At 39.1% G+C, this 22,535-nt stretch overlaps 1 protein-coding gene across 1 annotated transcript; it reads right to left on the bottom strand.

Moving 5' to 3' along the window:
• Positions 1 to 5,924: 5,924 nt before the first annotated feature.
• Positions 5,925 to 22,535, bottom strand: DNASE2B (deoxyribonuclease 2 beta). The gene is made up of 6 exons (XM_025402886.1): positions 22,378 to 22,535; positions 18,723 to 18,900; positions 12,470 to 12,551; positions 9,970 to 10,131; positions 8,438 to 8,635; positions 5,925 to 6,415 (listed from the first exon to the last, which is right to left on the bottom strand). Exons 1-6 carry the CDS (start codon positions 22,500 to 22,502, stop codon positions 6,075 to 6,077), a joined length of 1,086 nt encoding a protein of 361 aa, XP_025258671.1. The 5' UTR covers positions 22,503 to 22,535; the 3' UTR covers positions 5,925 to 6,074.

Below are 22,535 nucleotides of genomic sequence, written 5' to 3'. Positions count from 1 at the left end.
GGCTAATTTTTGTTGTTTTGTTTGTTTGTTTTTGGTAAACACAGATTTTGCCGTGTTTCCCAGGCTGGTCTTGACCTCCTGGGCTCAAATGATCCACCTGCCTCAGCCTCCCAAAGTGTTGGAATTACAGGGGTGAGCCACTGTGCCCAACCCATTATTTTCGTTTCACCAACAAACCTCTCCTTGTCTGTAAGACTTAAGTTCAGAGTGAAAGTTCCTCTAGTTATTTCATCTCTTTGGAAGATGACATTGTCAGTGAAGCCAAAAGTTAATCAAGAATTATACTTGCTGAATGAAATCCTTAGTAAATGTCTGAATATTTGAAGCCCCATCATTGCTCTTTCTTATTCATTCCCACCAAGTTCTTTCTGTTGCTTCCTATGAAAGCATATTCTCCATCCTATGCTACAGTTGCAAGTTTACTTTTTTTAATAACTCATGTTCTGTATCAGTCTGTAAAACATCTGAGATTGTGAGACTATGAGAATTGTTTATGACCTGTGTCTTAATGATTATTTCAATTGAAATGATTTGGAACTGCAATCACAATATCATTCTTGTTTCTACATGACTTAGACAAGAATTGTTTGCTTGCAGAAAACAGGAACCTACTGAGACTAACTTGAACTTAAAATAGGGGCATTTAATGAGAGACTACAGGGGTGTATCTTAGACTATATAACCAAAGAGACTAGTTCAGCTCTGCAAGGAACTCGATTGACATCTGGACAGCTGGGGATTGATTTCATTCTTTCTGTTCTCCTGGGCTTCTTGCAGTGTGTCTGCACCATTCTCCAGCTTCTGTAGCCCCACATTTTCTGCTTTGGCATACATATGGCAGACAACAACCATCTTATCTCTAGTGCCCATGACCTTCAGATCAAGTGTCCAATCCCAGAAACTCAGTCTTCGTACGTCTACTTTAAACTCTCTCCCACATCTGACTGCCTTGGCTTGGCCTATGACTTACTTTCTTTGGTGTCACAAGCCCACTGTTGATTCAGTCATTTGGAGCTGGAGAGAAAAGGGTCATTGAATACCAACAGACTGTGGAAAATTACTTTTCTAAGAAGGGTGTGAGGGCAGAGCAGAAATGGTTTGGCATTTCCACATTATAACTGCCATTCTCTGTTTATTTCTGTTTTTATTTTACTTTCTCCACAATCACATTAAGTAGTTTCCAGCCAAACACAATCTTATACTTTTTTGTAAGATACACTCTCATCTTAGACTTGTCTTTCATTACAATATATTTTTTGTGTGAATATAATCAAATTATTTATTTAATTGACACATAATAATTGTACATATTCATGGGGTACAGTGTGATGTTTTGATATATGTATACATTGTGTAATGATCAAATCATGATAATTAGCATATTCATCACCTTAAACATTTATCATTTCTTTACTGTGAGAGCATTCAAAATCCTCACTTCTAGTTGTTTGAAATATACAATGCATTTTTGTTAGCTATAGTCATTCTACTCCACAAATAGAACACCAGAACTTACTCCTCCTAACTGTAACATTGTTCCCAATGACCAACTTCTTCCCATCTCCTCCATTCCCACGTTCACCCCAGTCTCTGATAACTACCATTCTACTGTTAACTTCTATGAGATTAAGTTTTTTAGATTCCATGTTTGAGTAAGATTGTGTAGTATTTGTCTTAACGTACCTAGCTTATTTCACTTGGAAGACTGGATATCAACATGCAAAAGAATGAAATTTGACCCCTATTTCTTACTATACAAAAATCAACTCAAAATAAAGATTTAAATGTAAGACCCAAAACTATGAAACTACTAGAAGAAAATTCAGGAGAAACACTACACGACATCAGTCTGGGCAAGGATGTTGTTATGCTAGACCTCAAAAGCGTGAGCAACAAAAGCAAAAATAAACAATTGGGACTACATCAAACCAAAAAGTTTCTTTATAGCAAAGGAAACAAATCAGTAAAGTGAACAGACAGCCTGCAGAATAGGAGAAAATATTTGCAAATTATACACCTGACAAGGGGTTAATATCCAGTATTTATAAGGAACTCAACTCATTAGTAAAAACGTAATCTGATTTAAAAATGGGCAAAAGACTTGAGTAGACATTTCTCCAAAGAAGACATACAGAGGGCCATGAGGTACATGAAAAAATGCTCAATGTCATTGTATTAGTCTGTTCTCATGCTGCTAGTAAAGACATACCAGAGACTGGGCAACTTATAAAGAAAAAGAGGTTTAATGGACTCACAGTTCCACTTGGCTGGGGAGACCTCATAATCATGGTGGAAGGCAAAGGAAGAGCAAAGTCATGTCTCACCTAGCAGCAGTCAAGACAGTGTGTGCAGAGGAACTCCCATTTATAAAACCATCAGATATCTTAAGACTTATTCACTATCATGAGAACAGCATGGGAAAGACCCATTCTTATGATTCTGTTACCTCCCACTGGGTCCCTCCCACAACACATGGGAATGATGGGAGCTACAGTTTAAGGTTTGGGTGGGGACACAGCCAAACTGTATCAGTCACTAACCATCAGAAAAATGCAAATCAAAACCACAGTGAGATACCATCTTTTTTTTTTTTTTTTTTTTTAGATGGAGTTTTGCTCTTGTTGCCCAGGCTGGAGTGCAATGGCACAATCTTGGCTCACCACAACCTCTGCCTTCCAGGTTCAAGCAATTCTCCTGCCTCAGCCTCCTGAGTAGCTAGGATTATGGCGTGTGCCACCATGCCTGGCTAATTTTGTATTTTTAGTAGAGATGGGGTTTCTCCATGTTGGTTAGGCTGGTCTCGAACTCTCGACCTCAGGTGATCTACCTGCCTCAGCCTCCCAAAGTGCTGGGATTACAGGCTTGAGCCACCGTGCCTGGCGATATCATCTTACCCCAGTTAGAATGGATATTATCAAAAAATGGATATTATTATATCAAAATGAATGCTGGTGAGGATGTGGAGAAAGGGAAACTCTTACACACTGTTGGTGGGAATGTAAATCAGTACAGCTATTATGGAAAACAGTATGAAAGTTCCACAAAAAATTAAAAATAGCTCTACTGTATGATTCAGCAATCCCACTACTAGGTATACATCCAAAGAAAATGAAATTAGAATGTCAAAGAGACATCTACACTCCCGTGTTTATTGCAGTACTATTCACAATAGCCAAGATATGGAATCAACCTAAATGCCCATCAATGGAAGAATGGATAAAGAAAATGTGGTATATATACACAGTGGAATACTATTCAGCTATAAAAAAGGATGAGATCCTGTCATGTGCAACAGCATGTATGAGCCTGGAGGACATTACATTAAGTGAAATAAGTCATTCCAGTTTTAGAGGGGGTTTGTTTTTGTTTCTGTTATAAGACAAAGTCTTGCTCTGTCACCTAGGCTGGAGTGCAGTGGTGTGATCATAGCTCACTGCAGCCTCAAACACCTCGGCCCAAGGGATCCTCCTACCTCAGCCTCCAGAGTAGCTAGGACTACAGGCACTCACCACCATGCCTGGTTAATTTCATTCCAGTATTTAAAACCATGATTTAGAACTTAAATTTCATTCGTTAATATCTCCCATATTCTCCTCTTTTTCCTAAAGGGAATCAATAAAATTATCCCCTATTTTCTAAAATGTATCAGTTTCCCTCCAATGATATTATTCCCAAAGATAACTTCTTCAGTCTCCCTGCAAGTATCAGCATGACTGGGTAGCAGTCCTGGGTATATGCCTGAGAAAGATTAGCCCTCTTTGGTTTATTGTGGTTGTCTTTAGGTTCTACAACAAGGAATTACCATCACCAAGATATACCAACACCCCTCCCACGGTAAGTATTAGGTATTCTTGAACTACCAGGACTGTTCAATTCCTTTCCAGCATTTTTTTCTTCCTCAAGGAGGGTCTGGCCACTTTCCATTTCCCCTTCAGCAGGAATCACATCCGTAATGTGTGTCTCCAGTGGGCCAGCATGTTCTTTTTCTTTGTTACATTCCTACACTCTTAATTATGTGAATCTAATTTTGCTTCTCCTCTCCTTCAGATTCAGGGGAGAAGGCTCCTACCTATTATGTATTTTTAGTCCAATAGAATTTCTTCACTTTTGCTTTTTTTCTCCTTTTCATTAATCTCTCTCTTTACCATTGGATCGAGTTTTGGCCCTCTTTACTTTTAAAGTCAGGATCTTGTACTTTAAATTTTTCTTTTATGTTATTTGGATTACTTATGCTTTTTTGGCCTCAGATACTCTCTCAGAGGCCAAATAATTTTTTTCAGGCCTCTTTATATTTGCAAGCATGTTAGTTAGCTAGATAGCATACAACATAGTTTATGCTTGCTCCTGACAGGAAACAAAGTTAGTTTTTTCTGTTCGTCATTGAACTAGTGCCATGAATTTTGATTGGTATTGAGATATCAAGATCGATAGCCTCAGAGGTAAGATGGACCTCTATGATACTAGGCAAGTTACTAAAACTATGTAGGCCTTAGTTTCCTTGTCAGTAAAATGGGGATAATAACAGTTCCTACTACATATAATTGTTATGAAGATTAAAGAAAAATGTAATTAATCAGCCGGGTGCGGTGGCTTACGCCTGTAATCCCAACACTTTGGGAGGCCGAGGCGGGCGGATCACGAAGTCAGGAGATCGAGACCATCCTGGCTAATACAGTGAAACCCCGTCTCTACCAAAAATACAAAAAACTAGCCGGGCGTGGTGGCGGGCGCCTGTAGTCCCAGCTACTCAGGAGGCTGAGGCAGGAGAATGGCGTGAACCCGGGAGGTGGAGCTTCCAGTGAGCCGAGATCGCGCCACTGCACTCCAGCCTGGGCGACAGAGCGAGACTCCATCTCAGAGAAAAAATTTAAAAAAGTAATTAATCCTGAATTAATATGAGTTGAATACTTATTACATAGTAAGTGTTCAGTAAGTGCTAGCTTTAATTATTGTTGTAATTACTTTATCTAGGTTGTAAGCTGCTTGAAATTGTGAACAACACATATGTCAAATGTTATTAAACAATTAGTACTTAACACAAGTTTATTATTATCCATTTATATACTAGTTACATTTAGTAATAAGAATGCCAGAAAAAGAAACACATTGAAATTAAGATTATTGCATTTGGCTGGGTGCAGTGGCTGATTCCTGTAATCCCAGCACTTTGGGAAGCCAACATGGGAGGATTGCTTGAGCCCAGTTCAAGACCAGCCTGGGCAACAAAGCAAGACTTTATCTCTATTATTTAAAAAAAAAAAAAAAAAAAAAAAAAGACTATTGCATTTGATTCTGGTTTCATTATTTTACACTTCCTTATTTCCCTCAAGTTGATGAGTTGTACTATGGAGTTTTTTTCTCCTAATGTGACTTTAATATTTTTCTTGTAAAATATTACTCATTTCTGAAACTTCTTTTGTCTTTTTTTTTTTTTTTTTTTTGCTGGAATGCAAACTCGAATTCCACTAGTATTTTTAAGTGTCATCTATGTGCCGGGCTCTGGGCTAGATGTTTGAATATACCTAGCTATTATCTCCCTTTCATAGATGAGAACAAACAAAGTTCAGAGAATCCAAGTGAATGGCTCAAGATCATCCAATTAATAAGTAGCAGCTGAAGGAATGACAAATGAGCCTTAACCATAAACCAGTGAGAAAGAACTTTAGGAGCAATATGATCAAATAGTATGGAAGAATATGCAGAGAGAGTTATTTGTTTTTCTTCAAAAAAGGGTGGAGAAGAGAGTCAGGGAAGTCTTTGTGAAGGAGATGAAATTTAGTCTACTAGGTGGCCAGTCAATCTATAAACAACTGGAGTTGACTAATGTGGAAAAATATTTTTCTTTTTATTTCCTCTGTTCTCAGTTGTGTATAATAGTTTATGATATATAGTGTAAAGTAAATAAATTACCATTAAATAGAAGATTAAATGGTAAACATGAGAGAAAAGTATTTTATTTTGTGATATGCAGGTTATGAGTATATTCATAGGCTTTTAAAATATAAAGAAGGTATAATGGAAGAAGACCCATTATTAAGGTTTTCAATGATAGCACATATGTCCTTTCACCAAGTTTAGTTACAGCTTTCATAATATAATACTAATCCTTGAAATGCTTGGTAAATATGCCAGTTCTGGGTACAAATGAATCCTCCACTTCTGAAGGCTTGGTGTGGACTCCGATTTAGGTCTCCAATACATGTCCAGTGATTTTTGGTGCCCTTTTGGGAAATACACCACTTGGCATGATCCTGATAAGAACTGAAATAAGAGTGTCGTGATAACTTAATTGCTTTGATATTGTAGACATGGTAAGGAAGGGAGCAATTTGAGGGAAGCTCTTGTCTTTTTCGCTGCCAGGTTTCTGTTAACAAGTGTGTCTTCAGCCGTTGAGCCATCCAGGCTGCAAAGATGTCTAGGGTTTAGGAGGAGAAAGATAGTGAGGTTGGTATTTACACTTAGATTAGTCTCTGAAAATATACTCTGGAATGGAAATCATCATTCACCCCTGATATGTGGATGTCACAAGCACAATAATAACAATATAATTGAGATAGTGGATGAGAAAACATTTTGTAAATGCTGAAGTGATGTGTAAATGAAAGTTATTATCATCATTACTATGATGATGTTGGTGTTTGCAAACATCTTCTGTTCTATAAAACGAATGAAGCAATATATGTCTTTGTCCTGGAAAAACCTTTGGAAAAAATTAGACTAGAGAAGGAATCAGGGCCAGTTTCTAGGGAACTTTGTAAATCATGCCAAAATGTTTGGATTTTCCTGAAATCAATGGGGAGTTTTTAAAGGAATGTTAGTAAAGAATTAATAGAAACTGGTTTATGATAATAAATATCAGTTTATGATCATAAATGTCAGTTGAGAGGCAATGGGCAGGTTTGGGAAGGACGGGTTAGAAAGAAGAAAGGAAAAACATAAAGCTGTCACAATAACTGTGTCAATAAACACAGGTGTGACCCATGGCAGTGGCAAAGAGTTTGGGGAAGATACAATAAATGTGAGTGTTATTAAGGATCTGGAACTGACTGAATTTGATAGTTTGATAGAGGGGTGAGAAGAAGAAGAGATGGGGAGTGACTGGATGACTATGCAGAATGCAAGAAAAAGTAGGTTTGTAGGGGATGATGATGCAGTGAGTTTGGCATGTTGAACTTGGTGTGGCTGTACCACCTTCAAGTAGAAATGTCTCACTTGCTGTTAAATACATCAGACAGTATAGAGGTCTGGGGTAGAGATCAAGACTTGAGAATCATTGGCAGGCTTGCTGGAATTGCCCAGCATGGGTATGTAGAATGAAATAAGGAAGGGTGGGGGGTACATGGCAACCCAGTCACCTAAAGAGTAGTCAGAGGAAGAGGACCCAGCAGAAGAAATTTAGAAGTGGGAGGAAGACCAGGGGACTGCGTATTCCCCAAAATCAGTGAAGGTGAGAATTTCAAAAAGGAAATGATTTCAACAGTGCCACATTCTGCAGAGACTATCTCTGTCCTGTCAAGTTTGAGATCTCTAGTGCCTAACACAGGGCTTGGCTAGTAGTAGTCTTTCAGTACATTTTATTCAATGTATAAAGGAAGGAAGCAATTAATCAAGGAAGACAGTGAGCAATTAATCAAGGAAGACTAAGACAGTCACTGGTGACTGGGGAAAGATTCGAGTGTCTACAGACAGAAGCAAGACTGCAGTGAAGGAACATTGAGCAAGTGAAGGCCCTGATGAGTTTAAAACAAATAAATCTGAAAGAAAAGGAAAAATAGACCTATAGATGCTTTAGAATTGAGGGAGGGTTTTTAGGCATGTTTGTATGTTATGAGGAAGGAGCCTGGGGAGTGGGAGAGCTGAAACAGAACAGAGAGAACAGATCAGGTGGACAAATCAAGGTATGCTGAGACTGAGATAGGTTTCAGAGCATGGGGGGTTCATCACTTCTTTGGGGGTGGGGGATTACCCTGCAAAAAGGAAGGAGAACAGATAAGATTGTTGAAGGGGTGAGGGGCCATATTGAAGTGGTTTCTCCCTAGCGATCATTGTTCTATTGATGAAGGAGAAAAGGAAGCTATGAGTGAGGGGTCAGAGTAGTGTAAAGGACTTGAGAGTAAGGAAGGCTTAAAATAACTGCTCAGGGAATAGAAGAAATGGAGATGACTATGGCCCCATGCCAAGCAGAGGCTGGAGACTGAGTTTTCACTGGCTCCTGGCTGGATGGCTATGAGATACTTTTGTGGTTGACTCAGCAACCTGGCTATTCAAGTATAGCAGGCTACTGTTTGAACTGATCCTTGACTTTCCTTTTTCCTTTTCTCTTTGCTCCCTTTTTTCATCTCTCTTTCCCTGATACTCAGAATATTTCTCTAAGCTATCCCTACTGAGTTCAGCAGCAGAATTATATAGCATGTTGTTTGATGGTGGTCTTTCATACCGTCAAGAAAAGAATCAGACTTTGCAAAATGGAGGAATTTTTGTCCCTGGGCTGACTGAAGTGTGGTGAGGAGCCTGCCAGGAATCTCTGATGAGCTGGCCCTGGTGCACAGCTGGGGCATGTGAATGAGCTCCTGGTGAAAGGTGGCCGGGATGGAACAGCTATAGATGTTTGGGTTGCAGACCAAGAGCTGAGAATCTGAATCAAGAAACAGTAAAGAAAAGTTGAGAATTAAGACACAAATGGAAATGCTTGCTGATATTATAGATCTTATTGTGGATTAAAACACAAAACAACACAAAAACAAAGGCATTTATTTCTTTAAACCAATAGCCTTCAAATAACTTTTTGTTAATATAACTGACACCTGTTAAGCATTTCCTAGTTTCCAGACATGGTCCTACAAGTTTTACATGGGTTTACTCATTTAATCCTCAAAGCAACCATATTATCAGGTAAATTCTGTTGTTATCATTATCTTTACTTTATGGATGAATTAACTGAGAATTTACATTACATGCCCAAGATTATAAAGTTTGTAATTGATGAAATTGATATTCAAACCCAGGTAATCTGGCCTTGGAGACCATATATTTTTTCTTCTAAATGTACATATACATACACAAAAGTCGAGAATTCCATGTACCAATCAAACAGCTTTAAGAATAATCAGCTCCTCAGTGTGCATGCCTAATCTCTGTGATTTTCAGCATCATTATATGATTTCAACTAGTGAGACTAGAGCTTGACTTGGATGAAGAGCTCAGTGATCCTTGCCATAAGATGGAAATTTGATGAGAAACATTTTCTAAACTTCCTGTATCTATAGGCAAGTTGCTTTTCACTACTATTTAGCTACCAACCTGTCCCTACTTCTCCTTTCCCACCACAGTTTGCCAAATCTAAGTATTTTTGGCTGAGCTTGAAATCTTAAAGGAAGATTATGTGGCTCAGAGGTGTCATGTTGGTGGCCTACAAGGAACATGTGGCCTGGAAAACTTCAAAAAAAATTAAGATTGAGCTCATATTTAGAAATCAGTTTCTCTCTCTCTCTCTGACACACACACACACACACACACACACACACACACACACACCCCCTCTAGGTTTCTGGTACTTCATGAGAAATATGAAGATTTGTAATCATTAGGCTTGCATTCCTGTAGAGCCACAATACAATGGAGCTGAGGCTTTAAGGGAAGCTAGACAAGGGTCAGCACCCCAGTTTGTCACTATCCTCACTTCCCATGTAACATCTGTCTGTTTCACTCATATATGTTCTCTACCAGGCCCCTGAATACATTTGAAACTACTGCCCTGATCAAGTTCAACAACTGCACTGGTAGATTAAGAGCCAAAGCCCAGTAAGTGAGCCTGCCCAAGACCTCACTATGGCAAAGCCAGCATTAGAATCTAGGTATCAGAGGGTCTATGAATAGATCAATAAACGAAGTGACACATTTATGAATATATTTCCAAATCCTTTCTTCAACATAGTTATCTGTTTTTTTCCTCACATACTTTAGTTTTACCTATTGCCTCATACTGGTTGTACTTGAAAGTTATGCAGATGCCACTTTGTCCATTTCGTCTCCCTGTGGGTGGATAATCATAGCCTTCTTCCGGAATTGGCGGAAACTGAGGGATGGAATGAATCAGCCAGAACCCTTGAACTCTGTTCCACAGCAGTAAACCTACCAAAGATAAATTTAACAAAGATAAATCAGAAAAACAAAGCTTCTTTTAAAATAGGGTTCACAGTGGCAACATTTAAGCCCATTTATGCTTCAGAGTAGTGTTTTATTAGGCTAATAATCACAAGGATCATGCTTATTTTTCAAAGATTTCAAATACAATTCTGGCACATACCACATTGCCTGATTACTGATAAAAAGCCACCACAAAAAGGGAACCAAGGTAGCCAACCTGTGAAGAGTTAAGAGGAATTTCATGTTGAAATCACATGGAAAATTTGTTTTGGCAGAATGCAAATTTGCTAAATTGGAATTTGACCTTGTTAAACTGTACAGTCACCTAGCAAGATTTAGATAGTGTCTTCGCTGCTAAGCAGCTAGGCTGTTTTCAAAAGCCGACTGAAAAACAGAGTTGAAAGAGAAAATATCACATAAAGAAATGTACTCACAATAATTTGTTATAAAAAGCTGCTGCCCATTTATTGGCAGAAGAGTCACCATTTCTACAAGCCCAATAAAAGAAGCAAAGAGAAAAAAAGGAGGCTGTGCTAAAGCATCCTAGTTAATTACGTTTGTAAAAATCTCTAGAGCAAAATAAATAATATGAAAGCCAATAGGGAAGCAAATAGAAAGATGTTTATCACTTTGTGGCATGGCAAAACGAACTTTGTAAAACAGACGCCTGACTATTTTTGTGTTTAGAAATTTATCAGGGTAAGTTTGGTATGATAGCTAGACTTTCCAGTTTGCATATGACTATGCAAACATAAGATTCACTCATGTTTGCCTAATTGTTAGATTAAAAACCAAATGTCTTCTAGTTATTTTCTTTTCAAAGAGCCTATTTTAAGAAAGCGTAGTGTTGTTCTTTGGGTGGAAATAGAATCAATACCTGTGTCCAGGTGGAAAATATTGAAAGTTCTGTTGTGTAACAGAACTGGATAACCTTCAAGAGTTCTCCTCTGTGCAGATGAGTGTGCCAATTTGCTGGAATCCTAGCCTCCTGGTGGGTGTGTGTTCTCAGTATCAGAATGCCATAGGATATTAAGGTATCTGTTGGCCAAGAGAACCCCTCCACTTCATGTTGCACCCTACTCCTTTACAGCCATTTCACAAAACCCTTGTGGCAGCTAGCAGGGTAGATCAGGAATGGTGTAGGAGATTGTTGGAGGAGAGGTTGAAGAATGTAGCATGTTATGAAAATTGTTGGGTTCCCAGTAAATAGGGCATTCAGGAGAGCTACTTTGCTAAATAAAAAGCTTTCAAAATTCATGACCTTTGTCGCATTACAAACTATATTCTAAATCAGAGGCTGCAAACTGACATCCATGAGCCAAATCCAGCCTATGAATACATTTTATTGGGCTTGCAGAGTATTTTTTAAACTTTGAACTTAGTGCCAACATTTAAAAACTAGGAAGATTTTCCACAAATATTAATTTTCAACATCTCCTGGAAAATTGTGTCCGTATCAGGCAAGTTGAATGGTAACTTCCTCCTTTCACTTGCTGACATCATTTGCCTGCTCCCTGAAGGCATTTGAATTTGGAACCTTCTGAATACTTGTTGCCATAGAGAGTTATGTATGAGATATTAAATTGAAAAAAGGTTGAAAAATAGTCATTACAGTAGTTTTGTAAAAATGTTTTAAAATATATATTTTAGAAAAAGTAGAAAGGATTAAATATGGTTTATCTAATGGGCATTATGATTATAGTTTTTTTTGTTTACCTATATTTTGAATTTTTCTGTGGTTCACAAACATGTGTGCAAAGTTTAGAAATAGAAAAATTGTAAAAGTATAATAAAAATTACTATATGTGATAATGTAAACAACATGATAAAAATTAATATAAAAAACTATTTAAAATACTTTTTTTCAAAAATGTATATTTCCAAGGGAACTGTATGTTAAGAAGAGTTCATTTTACTGTATATAAATTATATCAATAAATCTGACTAAAATGTGTTTGTGCATATATACTACATGCACATATACATATATACATATTAATGTGCATATATATATATATATATATATATATATATAATTGCTAGTGTGTGTGTCCACAGTGTCAGTGCCTGGATTCCTGCTGCAAAGCAAATATTTTAAAATGTATTAAGAAATAAAATGAGATTTCTAAAAATGAGAATGCCAAGTCAAATCATATAATTATATTATAACCAGTGATACAGAAGTCATACATTTCAATAACTCGAATAAACTATTAAGAAGAAAAGCTATCTATTTAGTATGAATATAAGGATATTCAAGATGAAGTATTTAAGAAAATGTTGATTTCCAATAGGAAAGAGAAACCAAGAATCTTTGTCATACCTTTGGTGTGTCCATACTTCCTGCTGCAATTCACAGATTTAGGGACTCCATCATTGTATATTAGATAGGCTGTGTTGTTACTCTGCAAGAATATACTAGGGTCAGAATGGTGTAAATCTTCCACTTACAAACTCTCACAACATTTCTACCAGCTACCCAGCCTACAATACATTGCTTTCATTAATACACATGAGAAGTCATCTATTCCCCTAATAGGCAGCTTCCCCATCAATATGAAGCCTGTGACATGTAAGACAGGGAAAAGGGAGTCCATTTTTAACTATGCATGATTTTTACTCATGTGACAGGAGCCCTATGCATTGTGATCTGTGTTTGAGGGCAATGTTCCTATTTCTCTTGGTTGTTTTGGAACCAAATTTCTGATTAAGCAACCAGTGTATAATAAAGGAGTACTGAATTATTTGTTCAGGAAATGAAGTAGGAACAACCAACCAAGGATTACATCTAAGGTTTTTTCCATTGATATTATAGGCACAGTGCAGAACCGGCTGTCAGGATCTGATTTCCTCTGCCCACTTTGTGCTTCACTTCACTGCTGGGTAGTAGCTTTGTGTTTAATCAGGATTCCTCATTATCTGCTCTCCCTTCCTCCTGTTATGGGAGGATTTTTCTGCAATCCATTTTTCAGTGTCACTTCACCTTTCCAACTTGATATTTTCCTGCTTAAAAATGTGGTGAAATTTACTGTGTGATATTGGGTTTCCTCTGGTAAGGCCAAATATGAGTCAATTTTCAAACAGCCAAATCTTAGAGCCAAAATAAAGCTATTATTTCGATCATATCTATTTTTCATGTTTTAGAAACTTGCTAATATTTGTTTTAGGTGGTTCCATTTAATTTGTGTGATGATACGACTTTTATTGAAGCCAATAATGTCAATATTTTAAAAAATCTCAGTGACATAATTAAAAGCAGGAAAGGATAACCTATGTCCTTAAAAAAGGCCCTTGCTTTTTTCTTAGAAAACAAAGTCAATAAAGAAGCCTCTCATAGTTGCTTATTTGATGTAATAAAAATTTTTTTTTGAAAAATGCACGACATAGTCTGTTGCTGCATTCTTGTCTACTGTGTTTAGGAATACCCTGAAAAATAAGCTGTTTTCTTACCTTCATTTTCCATAATTGATCATAGCTACTGAATGGCATTCATATCATCATCTGGAGAACTCTGAAGAGTTAGTTACTCTATGAGCCTGCACTGAATGTGGTAAGGAGGCCATTTGTGTGCCTTTGGGGTACAACATGGAGGAATTCTGGGATGATCCAGTAAGGAATTTATTCTTTATGATAAATGAAGTTTATTATTCTGAGTGTAACTACCAGCTGAAGTTAAGTGGATTGTAGCCTTAGTTGGAGGAGAGGCTATTGATAAAGGGAAAAGATCATGGACTTAAGAGTAGGTAGATGTAGGCGTGTGCCTTTGAACAGCTTTATTCCTTTAACACCTATGTTCTGTATTGTTTTGAACAATAGTCATATTGAGTGTTGAACGAGAGGGGTACAGTCTCTGCCCCCTGCCTAGCAGAAAATATAGTCAGACAAGTATAGGCAATATAGTTTGATAAATGTTTATGAAGGTACATGGAAGATTCTTATTTGTAAATGCAAGAGAAGGGAAACAATTCCAAATGTAACCCAGCTATTGGCCTTGGTCACCTTCACATTTGAGATTTAAAACCAGTTGGTCTAATCTTGCATTTCACGCTCTGTCAGAGGTTCAACTCCAGGTCAAGGGGTGGAGGAGTAATATTCTCACAGTCATTTCTGGCACATAATTCCAGCTTCCAAAGAACACTGAGTCATACCTGGATATCAAACTGCTGTTGCTCCCTTCTTTTGGCTCTGTGCCAATCAAGCATAGAAATCAGTCCCTTTACTGTCATTTTCCCCCCAGAACCTATCACTCAAGACATTGCATGTGGCAGGTTTTACTAAGGGTAAGAAATATTGAATGGTTTTACATCACCATAAGGCCTTATCCCAGTCTCTCTCCATGTTTCTTATGCTTTTTAATCCCTGGCTTCCTTCCATCCCTTTTTTTTTTTTAGCAGAGCAGTTTAACTGTGTCTCCCTGCTAGGGTGTGGGGCTACCTTTGCACCTCCAAAGATCATTATTGTATTGGCCAAGCGAAGGCCTGTCTACTCCAGCTAAGGCAAGTAACAGAGGCTTTACAATGTTGCTCTTTCCTTCTTCCTCCCACAGCAGTCTCATTGATGGGGAAGGGAACAATGTAGACATTATTTTCCCACTAATAGATATGCTTCTGGTCCCCATCCCCAACCTGGAAAGCAGAAGCAGCTGCGGGCAGTTTTCATTTTATATAATATGGTTGGCCCTTGGGTTTGAACTGCATGGGTCTATTTGTATGCAGGCTTTTAAAAACATATGTTGGACAATTTAGGGGGGATTTTTGACAATTTGAAAAAAAAAACTCACAGATGAACCACATAGCCTAGAAATATTTTTAAAAATTAAGAAACAGTGAGATACATCATGAATGTATACAACATATGCAGATACTAGTCTATTTTATCATTTGCTGCCCTAAAATATGCACAAATCTATTATAAAAAGTTAAAATTTATCAAAATTTACATACACAAACACAGACCAAACACGGTACCATTCACAGTCAAGAAATATAAACAAACATAAATATGCAGTATTAAGTCATAACTGCATTAAATTAACTGGAGTAATACTGTACTACTGTAATAATTTGATAGCCACCTCTTGTCACCATTGAGGTGAGCTCAAGTCTTGTGAATATCTGCTGAAAATGCCACATGACACTAACAACCTCCACACGAGCAGTTCTCTCCAGTAAATTGCATACTGTAGTCAAAAGTGATCTCTCACAGTTCTTGCGTATTTTTCATCATGTTTGGGACAATATCAGAAACCTTGAATAAAACCATAGGACCTATACTGAGTGCCACTACTGGTGCTGGAAATGCTTCTAAAAAGCAAAGACAAGTCATGACATTACAAGAATATGTTGAATTGCTTGATAAGTTCTGCGGATTGAGGTCTGCAGCTTCAGTTGCCTGCCATTTCAAGATAAGTGAATCCAGCATAAGGGCCATTGTGAAAAAAGGAAACGAAATTTGTGAAGCCCTCACTGCAACTATGCCAGCAGGTATGAAAACCTTGCACTTTTTACAAAATACTTTTATAGCTCATACTTAAAATTAAAATGCAGCTTTTTTATGGGTGCAGGATTGCTATAAGAAAGGAATACCATAGACTCTAATATGATTTGAGAAAAAGTGAAGTCACTATATGACAAAGCAGGAGGAAGGTAGATCATCTAAAGCTGGAGAATTTAATACAAGCAAAGGATGGTTTGACAATTTTAGAAAGAGGTTTGGCCTGAAAAAAAATTAAGATAACAGGAGAAATAGCTTTCACTGACCAAGAGGCAGCAGATGAATTCCCAGATGCTATCAATAACATCATTGAGGAGAAAGAATTTCTTCCTGAGCAGGTTTTTAATGCAGATGAAAAGTCCTTCTTCTGGAAAAAGTACCACAAAGGACATTTATTGGTAAGGAAGAGAAGCAAGCATCAGGATTTAAGGCAGGAAGGGACAGATTAACTCTACTGTTTTGTGCAAATGCAGTTGGGTTGATAATCAGGACTACACCTATCTATAAAGCTGCTAACTCTTGAGCCTTGAAGGGAAAAGATATATACCAGCTGCCAGTTGTACAAGAAGAAGACCTGGGCAACAAGAACCCTTTTACTGAATTGGTTCCATTGATGCTTTGTCTCTAAAGTCAGAAGGTACCTTGCCAGTAAGGAACTGCCTTTTAAAGTTCTTTTGGTATTGGATAGTGCCACTGGGCACTAAAAATCCCATGAGTTTAACACCAAAGGTGTCAAAGTTGTCCACCTGCCCCCAAACATAATGTCTCTGATTCAGCCTCTAAATCAGGTTCATAAGGACTTTTAAGGCTCATTACATATGGTGCTCTCTGGAAAGGATTGTCAGTGCTATGGAACACATGACAGAACATAGGAGAGGATTACAGCATTGAAGATGCCATTTCTGTTATAGGAAAAGCCATGAAAGCCATCAAGCCCAAACCAATACATTCCTGCTGGAAAAAACTGTGTCCAGATGTTGTGCATGACTTCACAGGATGTATGACAGAGTCAATCAAGAAAGTCATGAAAGTGATTGTGGATATGGCAAGAAAGGTTGGGGGTGATGGGTTTCAAGATACGATTCTTGGAGAAATTCAAAAGCTAATAGACACCACACTAGAGAAATTAACAGAGCATGACTCAATGGAACCAGGGCCAGATGATGAGCAAGAAGACATAGAAGAGGTGGTGCAAGAACACAAATCAACATTAGACAATCTGTTAGAAGCATTCTGATCATTCAAGACTACTTTTAGGCCGGGTGCAGTGTCTCATACTTATAATCCCAGCACTTCGGGAGGCCAATGTGGGTGGATTGCTTGAGTCCAGGAATTTGAGACCAGCCCGTGCCACTGCACTGCAGCCTGGGGGTCAAAGGAGATCCTATCTCAAAAGAAAAAAATAAAAAGACTGCTTTTAACTTCTTTTACAACATGAACCCATCTGTGATACAGGCACTGAAACTAAAGCAAATGGTGAAAAAAAGATTACTACTGCATAGAAACGTTTTTGGAGAAATGAAAACGCAAATACATAGAAGTCTTTTTATTTTTTCATATGAAAGTTACACTGAGTGTGCCTGCCTCTCTTGCTTCCCCTTCCACCTTCCCTACCTCTTCCGTCTCTGCCACCCCCGAGATAGCAAGACCAGCCCTTCCCCTTCTTCGTTCTGCTCAGCTGACTCAACAGGAAGATGACAAGGATGAAGACACTTATGATGATCCATTTCCACTTAATGAAGAGTAAATATATTCTCTCTTCCTTAATGATTTTCTTCATAACATTTTCCTTTCTCTAGCTTACTTTATTGTTAAGAATACAGTATATAAGATATATAACATAAAAAATACACATTATTCGACTATTGATGTTATCAGTAAGGCATCCAGTCAAACAGTAAGCTGTTAGTAGATAAATTTTTAGGACGTCAAAAGTTATATATAAATTGTTGACTACATGAGGACCGGCACCCCTACCCCAGCATGGTTCAGGGTCAGCTGTCGTCTGTTTATTCAAAGCAGGGTTGTTGAGACAAAATAATTTTGAAAAGCATCTAGAAAAGTGCTTGGCACGTCACATGTTCTCAAATAGCCTACAGATAAGTTTTAACTTTGTAACTTGACTCTGAAGGCTAGTCTTAATGGCAGGTAAATAACATGAATATTACCACACACCATGTCAGTTCCCTGTGTATTTTGAGTAAATACTCAGATACACATGTGCAGTGCTAGAGGCTAAAAAGGTATTATTGTGGGCATTAAATTACTTGACATATGTGAAGGCCCACCATACGGTCTAGCATATTATAGGAACACAGTCATGTTATGTATTTACTTGTCTATAAGTTATTGTTAGGAAATGCATACATGAGTATAATTGAATGTTAATCATGGCTTGATTTTACTTGTCACCCCGGGTTGGAAAGTAGTATCTTGAAACTAAGCAACAGATGGTGCCTGGGATATTGGGAGCATGCCCACATTAAGCCAGCAGGTCTATTTACCTGTATCTCTTTGGCTGGTTAGCTCATTGCCTGATAAAGTCCAGATATAGCAGGGATAATCTCCACCCAGGCAAGTTAGTTCTAGGGCCTTGAACTAGAGTCCTAGTTTTCAACATATCATTTTGAAAACAATTAATTAAAAGGAAGATCAAGTAGAACCCTTTACTGAGCTCACCACCACTGATAACGCCATGACATAAACAATCCATAACTCATAGCATGTTAATCACAGATCTGTATTGCCCTGCAGCAGCAGAGGCTCCTCTCCCTATTTCTATTAGATGAATAAGCAAACTGACAGACATTTTGGCAGCAGGAAGACTTCAGTATACAATTCACACCTTGCCTAGTGATACCACTGGACGTGGTGCCATGTAAATTTGGCATTGCTGTGGAGTACGATGACATGTTTCATGTCAGATTGACTCAGATAGTTGTCTTGAGCTGGTTCTGAGCTAGCTTACCTCAAGGTGCTAGGATTAGGAGTTGGGTAGGTGAACAGAAAACTCTGGTGAAGGCTTTGGACTCAGTTTTATGCATTTTATATTATTCAAGTGAACAATTAACTATATAACATACCTTAGAGACATATGCTTCATATAGCTGTTGTAATGTCCTTCCCAAAACACTCTTGGTGGTATTCATTAGTTGCTCACTCTTCCTCCAGCTTCTAGTTGTAGAGTCTAGGTACAGGTACTCTAACCCAGTCTCTCCACTTTCCTTGTTTTGTCTTTTAGGTAGCTTATAAAAAGTAAACCTAACAGATAAAATAATTATGAATTACTAACATTTATTGACTGCTTTCCTGTGGCAGTAACTGTGTTACACACTTTAATATATCTCTCACTTATGTTTCACGGAAGGCCTCTAGGGAAAGGGATTTGCTCCAGCTCTCTGTCTCTTTCTTCACCCTTATCTTTGCTCCTCCCCAGAGAAGAAAATAAAAATCTGATTGGATATGTTCTAAGACCTTGGTTATACTGGTGGGTGGAGTCCCTGAAGTGGAAGTCCATATACGTTGAGAGTGGCTCTTTCTGTTGCTTCCGTGATCCATGTGGCTACAGTGGAGAGAAGGCCAAGGCCCAGACCATGCAGTTGGCTGACTGGGTATGAGATTTGGGTTTGGGCTTCAGGAGAGGTGGAAGATACTTTCAGCCCCTGTCCTAAACTGCATTCTTCAGCTCAGTTTATCAGAATACTCTGCTTTGATGATTCAGGGCTAAAACCAAGCAATTAAGTAGGCCCTTTCCTTCCTTTACTATTGTTTTCCATTTGTATATCTCCCTTGGATATCTCACAGGGAGGAGAGGTAGCTCAGCCAAGAAGCATTAAGGCATTATTGCATTACCTAGCTCAGCGTTTCTCAATGTGCTCTAGTCACGTTTTCGGCCAGATCGTTCTTTGTTGTGGGAGCTGTCCTCTGCATTGTAGGATCCCTGCCCTCTACCTATTAGATGCCAGTAGCACTGCCAAGTTGTGACAATCAAAATTGTCTCCAGACATTATCAAAAGTCCTCTGAGGGCAAAATTACCCTCGGTTGAGAGCCACTGATCTGGCCAAATACTTTCTAATAGCATGAACCCCACCATTAACCCCTAAACACTCACAGTGCACCAAACATTATAATATATACACTATTACCATACAACAGTGTCACAAACCCATAAAGGCTGCACACTCTTCACTTGGTCCCCTTCAGTCGTATACTTTATTTAAGTGAACTCTTTCCTGCCCTGCTTATGCTTTCTTACAGGGTTAGGTCCTCACGTGTGGCAGGAAACATGAAATTATTCTTTGGTGCTGACTTGATGGTCCCTTTTCTTACTTGTCTCAATAAATGTTAGCAGCTTGGCAGCAAGTTGCTTATATTCTCTCTAACAGACATTGCTAAGTAATATGTCCGTTCACTTGTGGCAAAAATGATTTTCTATATCAATCACAATTTGGCGGCCCACCAGTGAAGGGTTTGTGAACTATCAGTGTGCTGCGGCACACCAGTTGAGAGCCAGTACTTTTAAACATTTTTCCTGGGTGACTGTTTCTAATTACGTACTCAAGAGTCCTCAATCTGTTTCTAGCCCAGACCTTTCTGCTGAGGTCCAGAGAAACCTAAACACAAAGATGTCCCAGAAACCCCCAACTCCATATTTTTGAAACCAAGTTTATAATATTTTGCTCCAAATCTGCTCATCCCACACAGTCACAGAAACAGAAACCTAAAATTATTTATTTATTTATTTTTTGAGATGGAGTCCCACTCTTGTTGCCTAGGCTGGAGTGCAATGGCATGATCTTGGTTCACCGAAACCTCCTACTCCCAGGTTCAAGCAATTCTCCAGCCTCAGCTTCCCAAGTAGCTGGAATTACAGGCATGCGCCACCACCCCTGGCTAATTTTGTATTTTTAATAGAGACGGGGTTTCTCCATGTTGGTCAGGCTGGTCTTGAACTCCTGACCTCAGGTGATCTGCCTGCCTTGGCCTCCCAAGGTGCTGGGATTACAGGAGTGAGCCACCGTGCCTGGCCAACCTAAAATTATTTCTTAACATCTCCCTTTCTCCTACCTGCTGCAGCCCATCCATCACCAAGTCTTCTCAGCATGTCCTCCTTTCTATTCCCATGACCACTTCTTTTTTTTTTGTTTTTGAGACAGAGTTTCACTGTTGTTGCCCAGGCTGGAGTGCAATGGCACAATGTCGGCTCACCACACCTCCGCCTCCGGGGTTCAAGTGATTCTCCTGCCTCAGCCTCCCGAGTAGCTGGGATCACAAGCATGTGCCACCACACCCGGCTAATTTTGTATTTTTAGTAGAGGTGGGATTTCTCCATGTTGGTCAGGCTGGTCTCGAACTCCCAACCTCAGGTGATCCACCTGCCTCGGCCTCCCAAAGTGCTGGGATTACAGGCGTAAGCCACCACGCCCGGTCCCATGACCACTTCTTTAACTCAGGTCCACACCTCTTCTTACCTGTAATGCTGCAAAAGTGCTCCTGGTCTCTGTGATGCTAGGCTGCTCCCCATCAATCCAGCCCTCATAGTACTGCCAATGGGCTTCCTGAAGTGCAAATCTCACCATTCACACCCCTGCTTGAAGTCCTCCAGTAGCTCCCTTTCAATGTCAAGTTCAAACCTTGTAGCTCAGCACACAGACCCCCGGCTGTTCCTACCTCTGTAACCTCACCTCTGGTCATCTTCCTGTATTCTCCTGAAGTTCCAGCAATACTAAATTACTTGCAACTCCCAAATTTCCATGTTGCCTCTTGCTTCTCTATCTCCTCATTGCTCCTTCATTGGCCTGAGATACCCTTGCACATCCCTTCTTTTTCCAGCTACTTCATAATTGTTCTTAAAACTTAGATCAAAAACTACGTCCTCAGAGACGCTTTTTGGGCTCTCTGTTCCCCTATGTTCCACCTATGCCCTTACCACATAACTGTGAGGTCCTTGAGGGTAGGAACCAGGTTTTGTTCATATTTGTAGTTTCAAAACTCCACACAGAGCTCTGTTGAGCTCAGTAACTGCTGTAAGACTGACTACTGCCTTGAGTATATCTGTGTTCTCTAGCCTGAAGTTTACACAAAAAGCTTGACACCAACCATTATGGCAAACTTAAATATCCCAATTAAAGAGTGAAAAAGTAACTAAAGCTTTAGGAGGACTCATTACTATAATGTAAAACAGCATTTAATGTCTTTGACACTGTACAACAGGCCAGTGACCTACCTACCACTCATGGCATCAGCTGCCTCTGCTGCCAGACAAACCGAGGTTAGGCAAAGAGTGCTATGTGTGACCAGATCCCCCTTCTCCTTCTCATAAGGAGAAGCACATACTCCATTTTCAGAAAAAAAAAATAATCTGGCTTCTTTACTCTATCAGTCTTTAAAAGGATGTTGGAAATGTTCTGTTAGGAAAAACCATGATGTAATTAAAAGAAGCTGCCAGCTGCCAGAAGCCGCCAGTTCAATCCCACTTCTGTGGCTACCAGCCTTGCCCTGCTGAGAACAGTGAATCAGGCCCAAGAGGGGCTGCTCAGCTCTTCTTCAGGGGGAAACTCCCTCACTCAGAAGCCTACCCTTGCTTGGGAATGTGGGCCATTTGCACACTTTAACTTCCTTTATTTGTAAAGGGAGGAAAGAGAATGGATATTCCCTTAGGAACTTCGCAGTGAGCCAGGCCAACTCCCAGACTGAGGCTGTTTGCATGCGGCAATCCTTCCATTTCATTTACCTACCAGTCCACAGCTTTCCCTTCTTCATTTCTGCATGAAATTGTTGCTGTCCCCAGCACCCCAAAGAGGCCAAGGAAGACCAAAGCAAAGGATGTTCTTAGCAGTCTTGCCATCATTTTCTGTTTCATTTATTTCATGCCACAGCAGGACACTTTCCACAT

Source organism: Theropithecus gelada, chromosome 1, assembly GCF_003255815.1.
Source record: "Theropithecus gelada isolate Dixy chromosome 1, Tgel_1.0, whole genome shotgun sequence".
In the NCBI taxonomy this organism is placed as follows: domain Eukaryota; kingdom Metazoa; phylum Chordata; class Mammalia; order Primates; family Cercopithecidae; genus Theropithecus; species Theropithecus gelada.
Note: the sequence above shows the minus strand (reverse complement) of the source record. Positions and strands in the feature narration are given on the sequence as shown.

Coding starts and splice junctions, on each gene's coding strand:
- DNASE2B (XM_025402886.1), bottom strand. CDS start 22,502: ATGAAACAGAAAATGATGGCAAGACTGCTAAGAACATCCTTTGCTTTG. Junction 12,552..18,722: donor ATGAAGCATATGTCTCTAAG/GTATGTTATATA, acceptor ATATTCTTGCAG/AGTAACAACACAGCCTATCT. Junction 10,132..12,469: donor GAAGTATGGACACACCAAAG/GTATGACAAAGA, acceptor TATCTTTGGTAG/GTTTACTGCTGTGGAACAGA.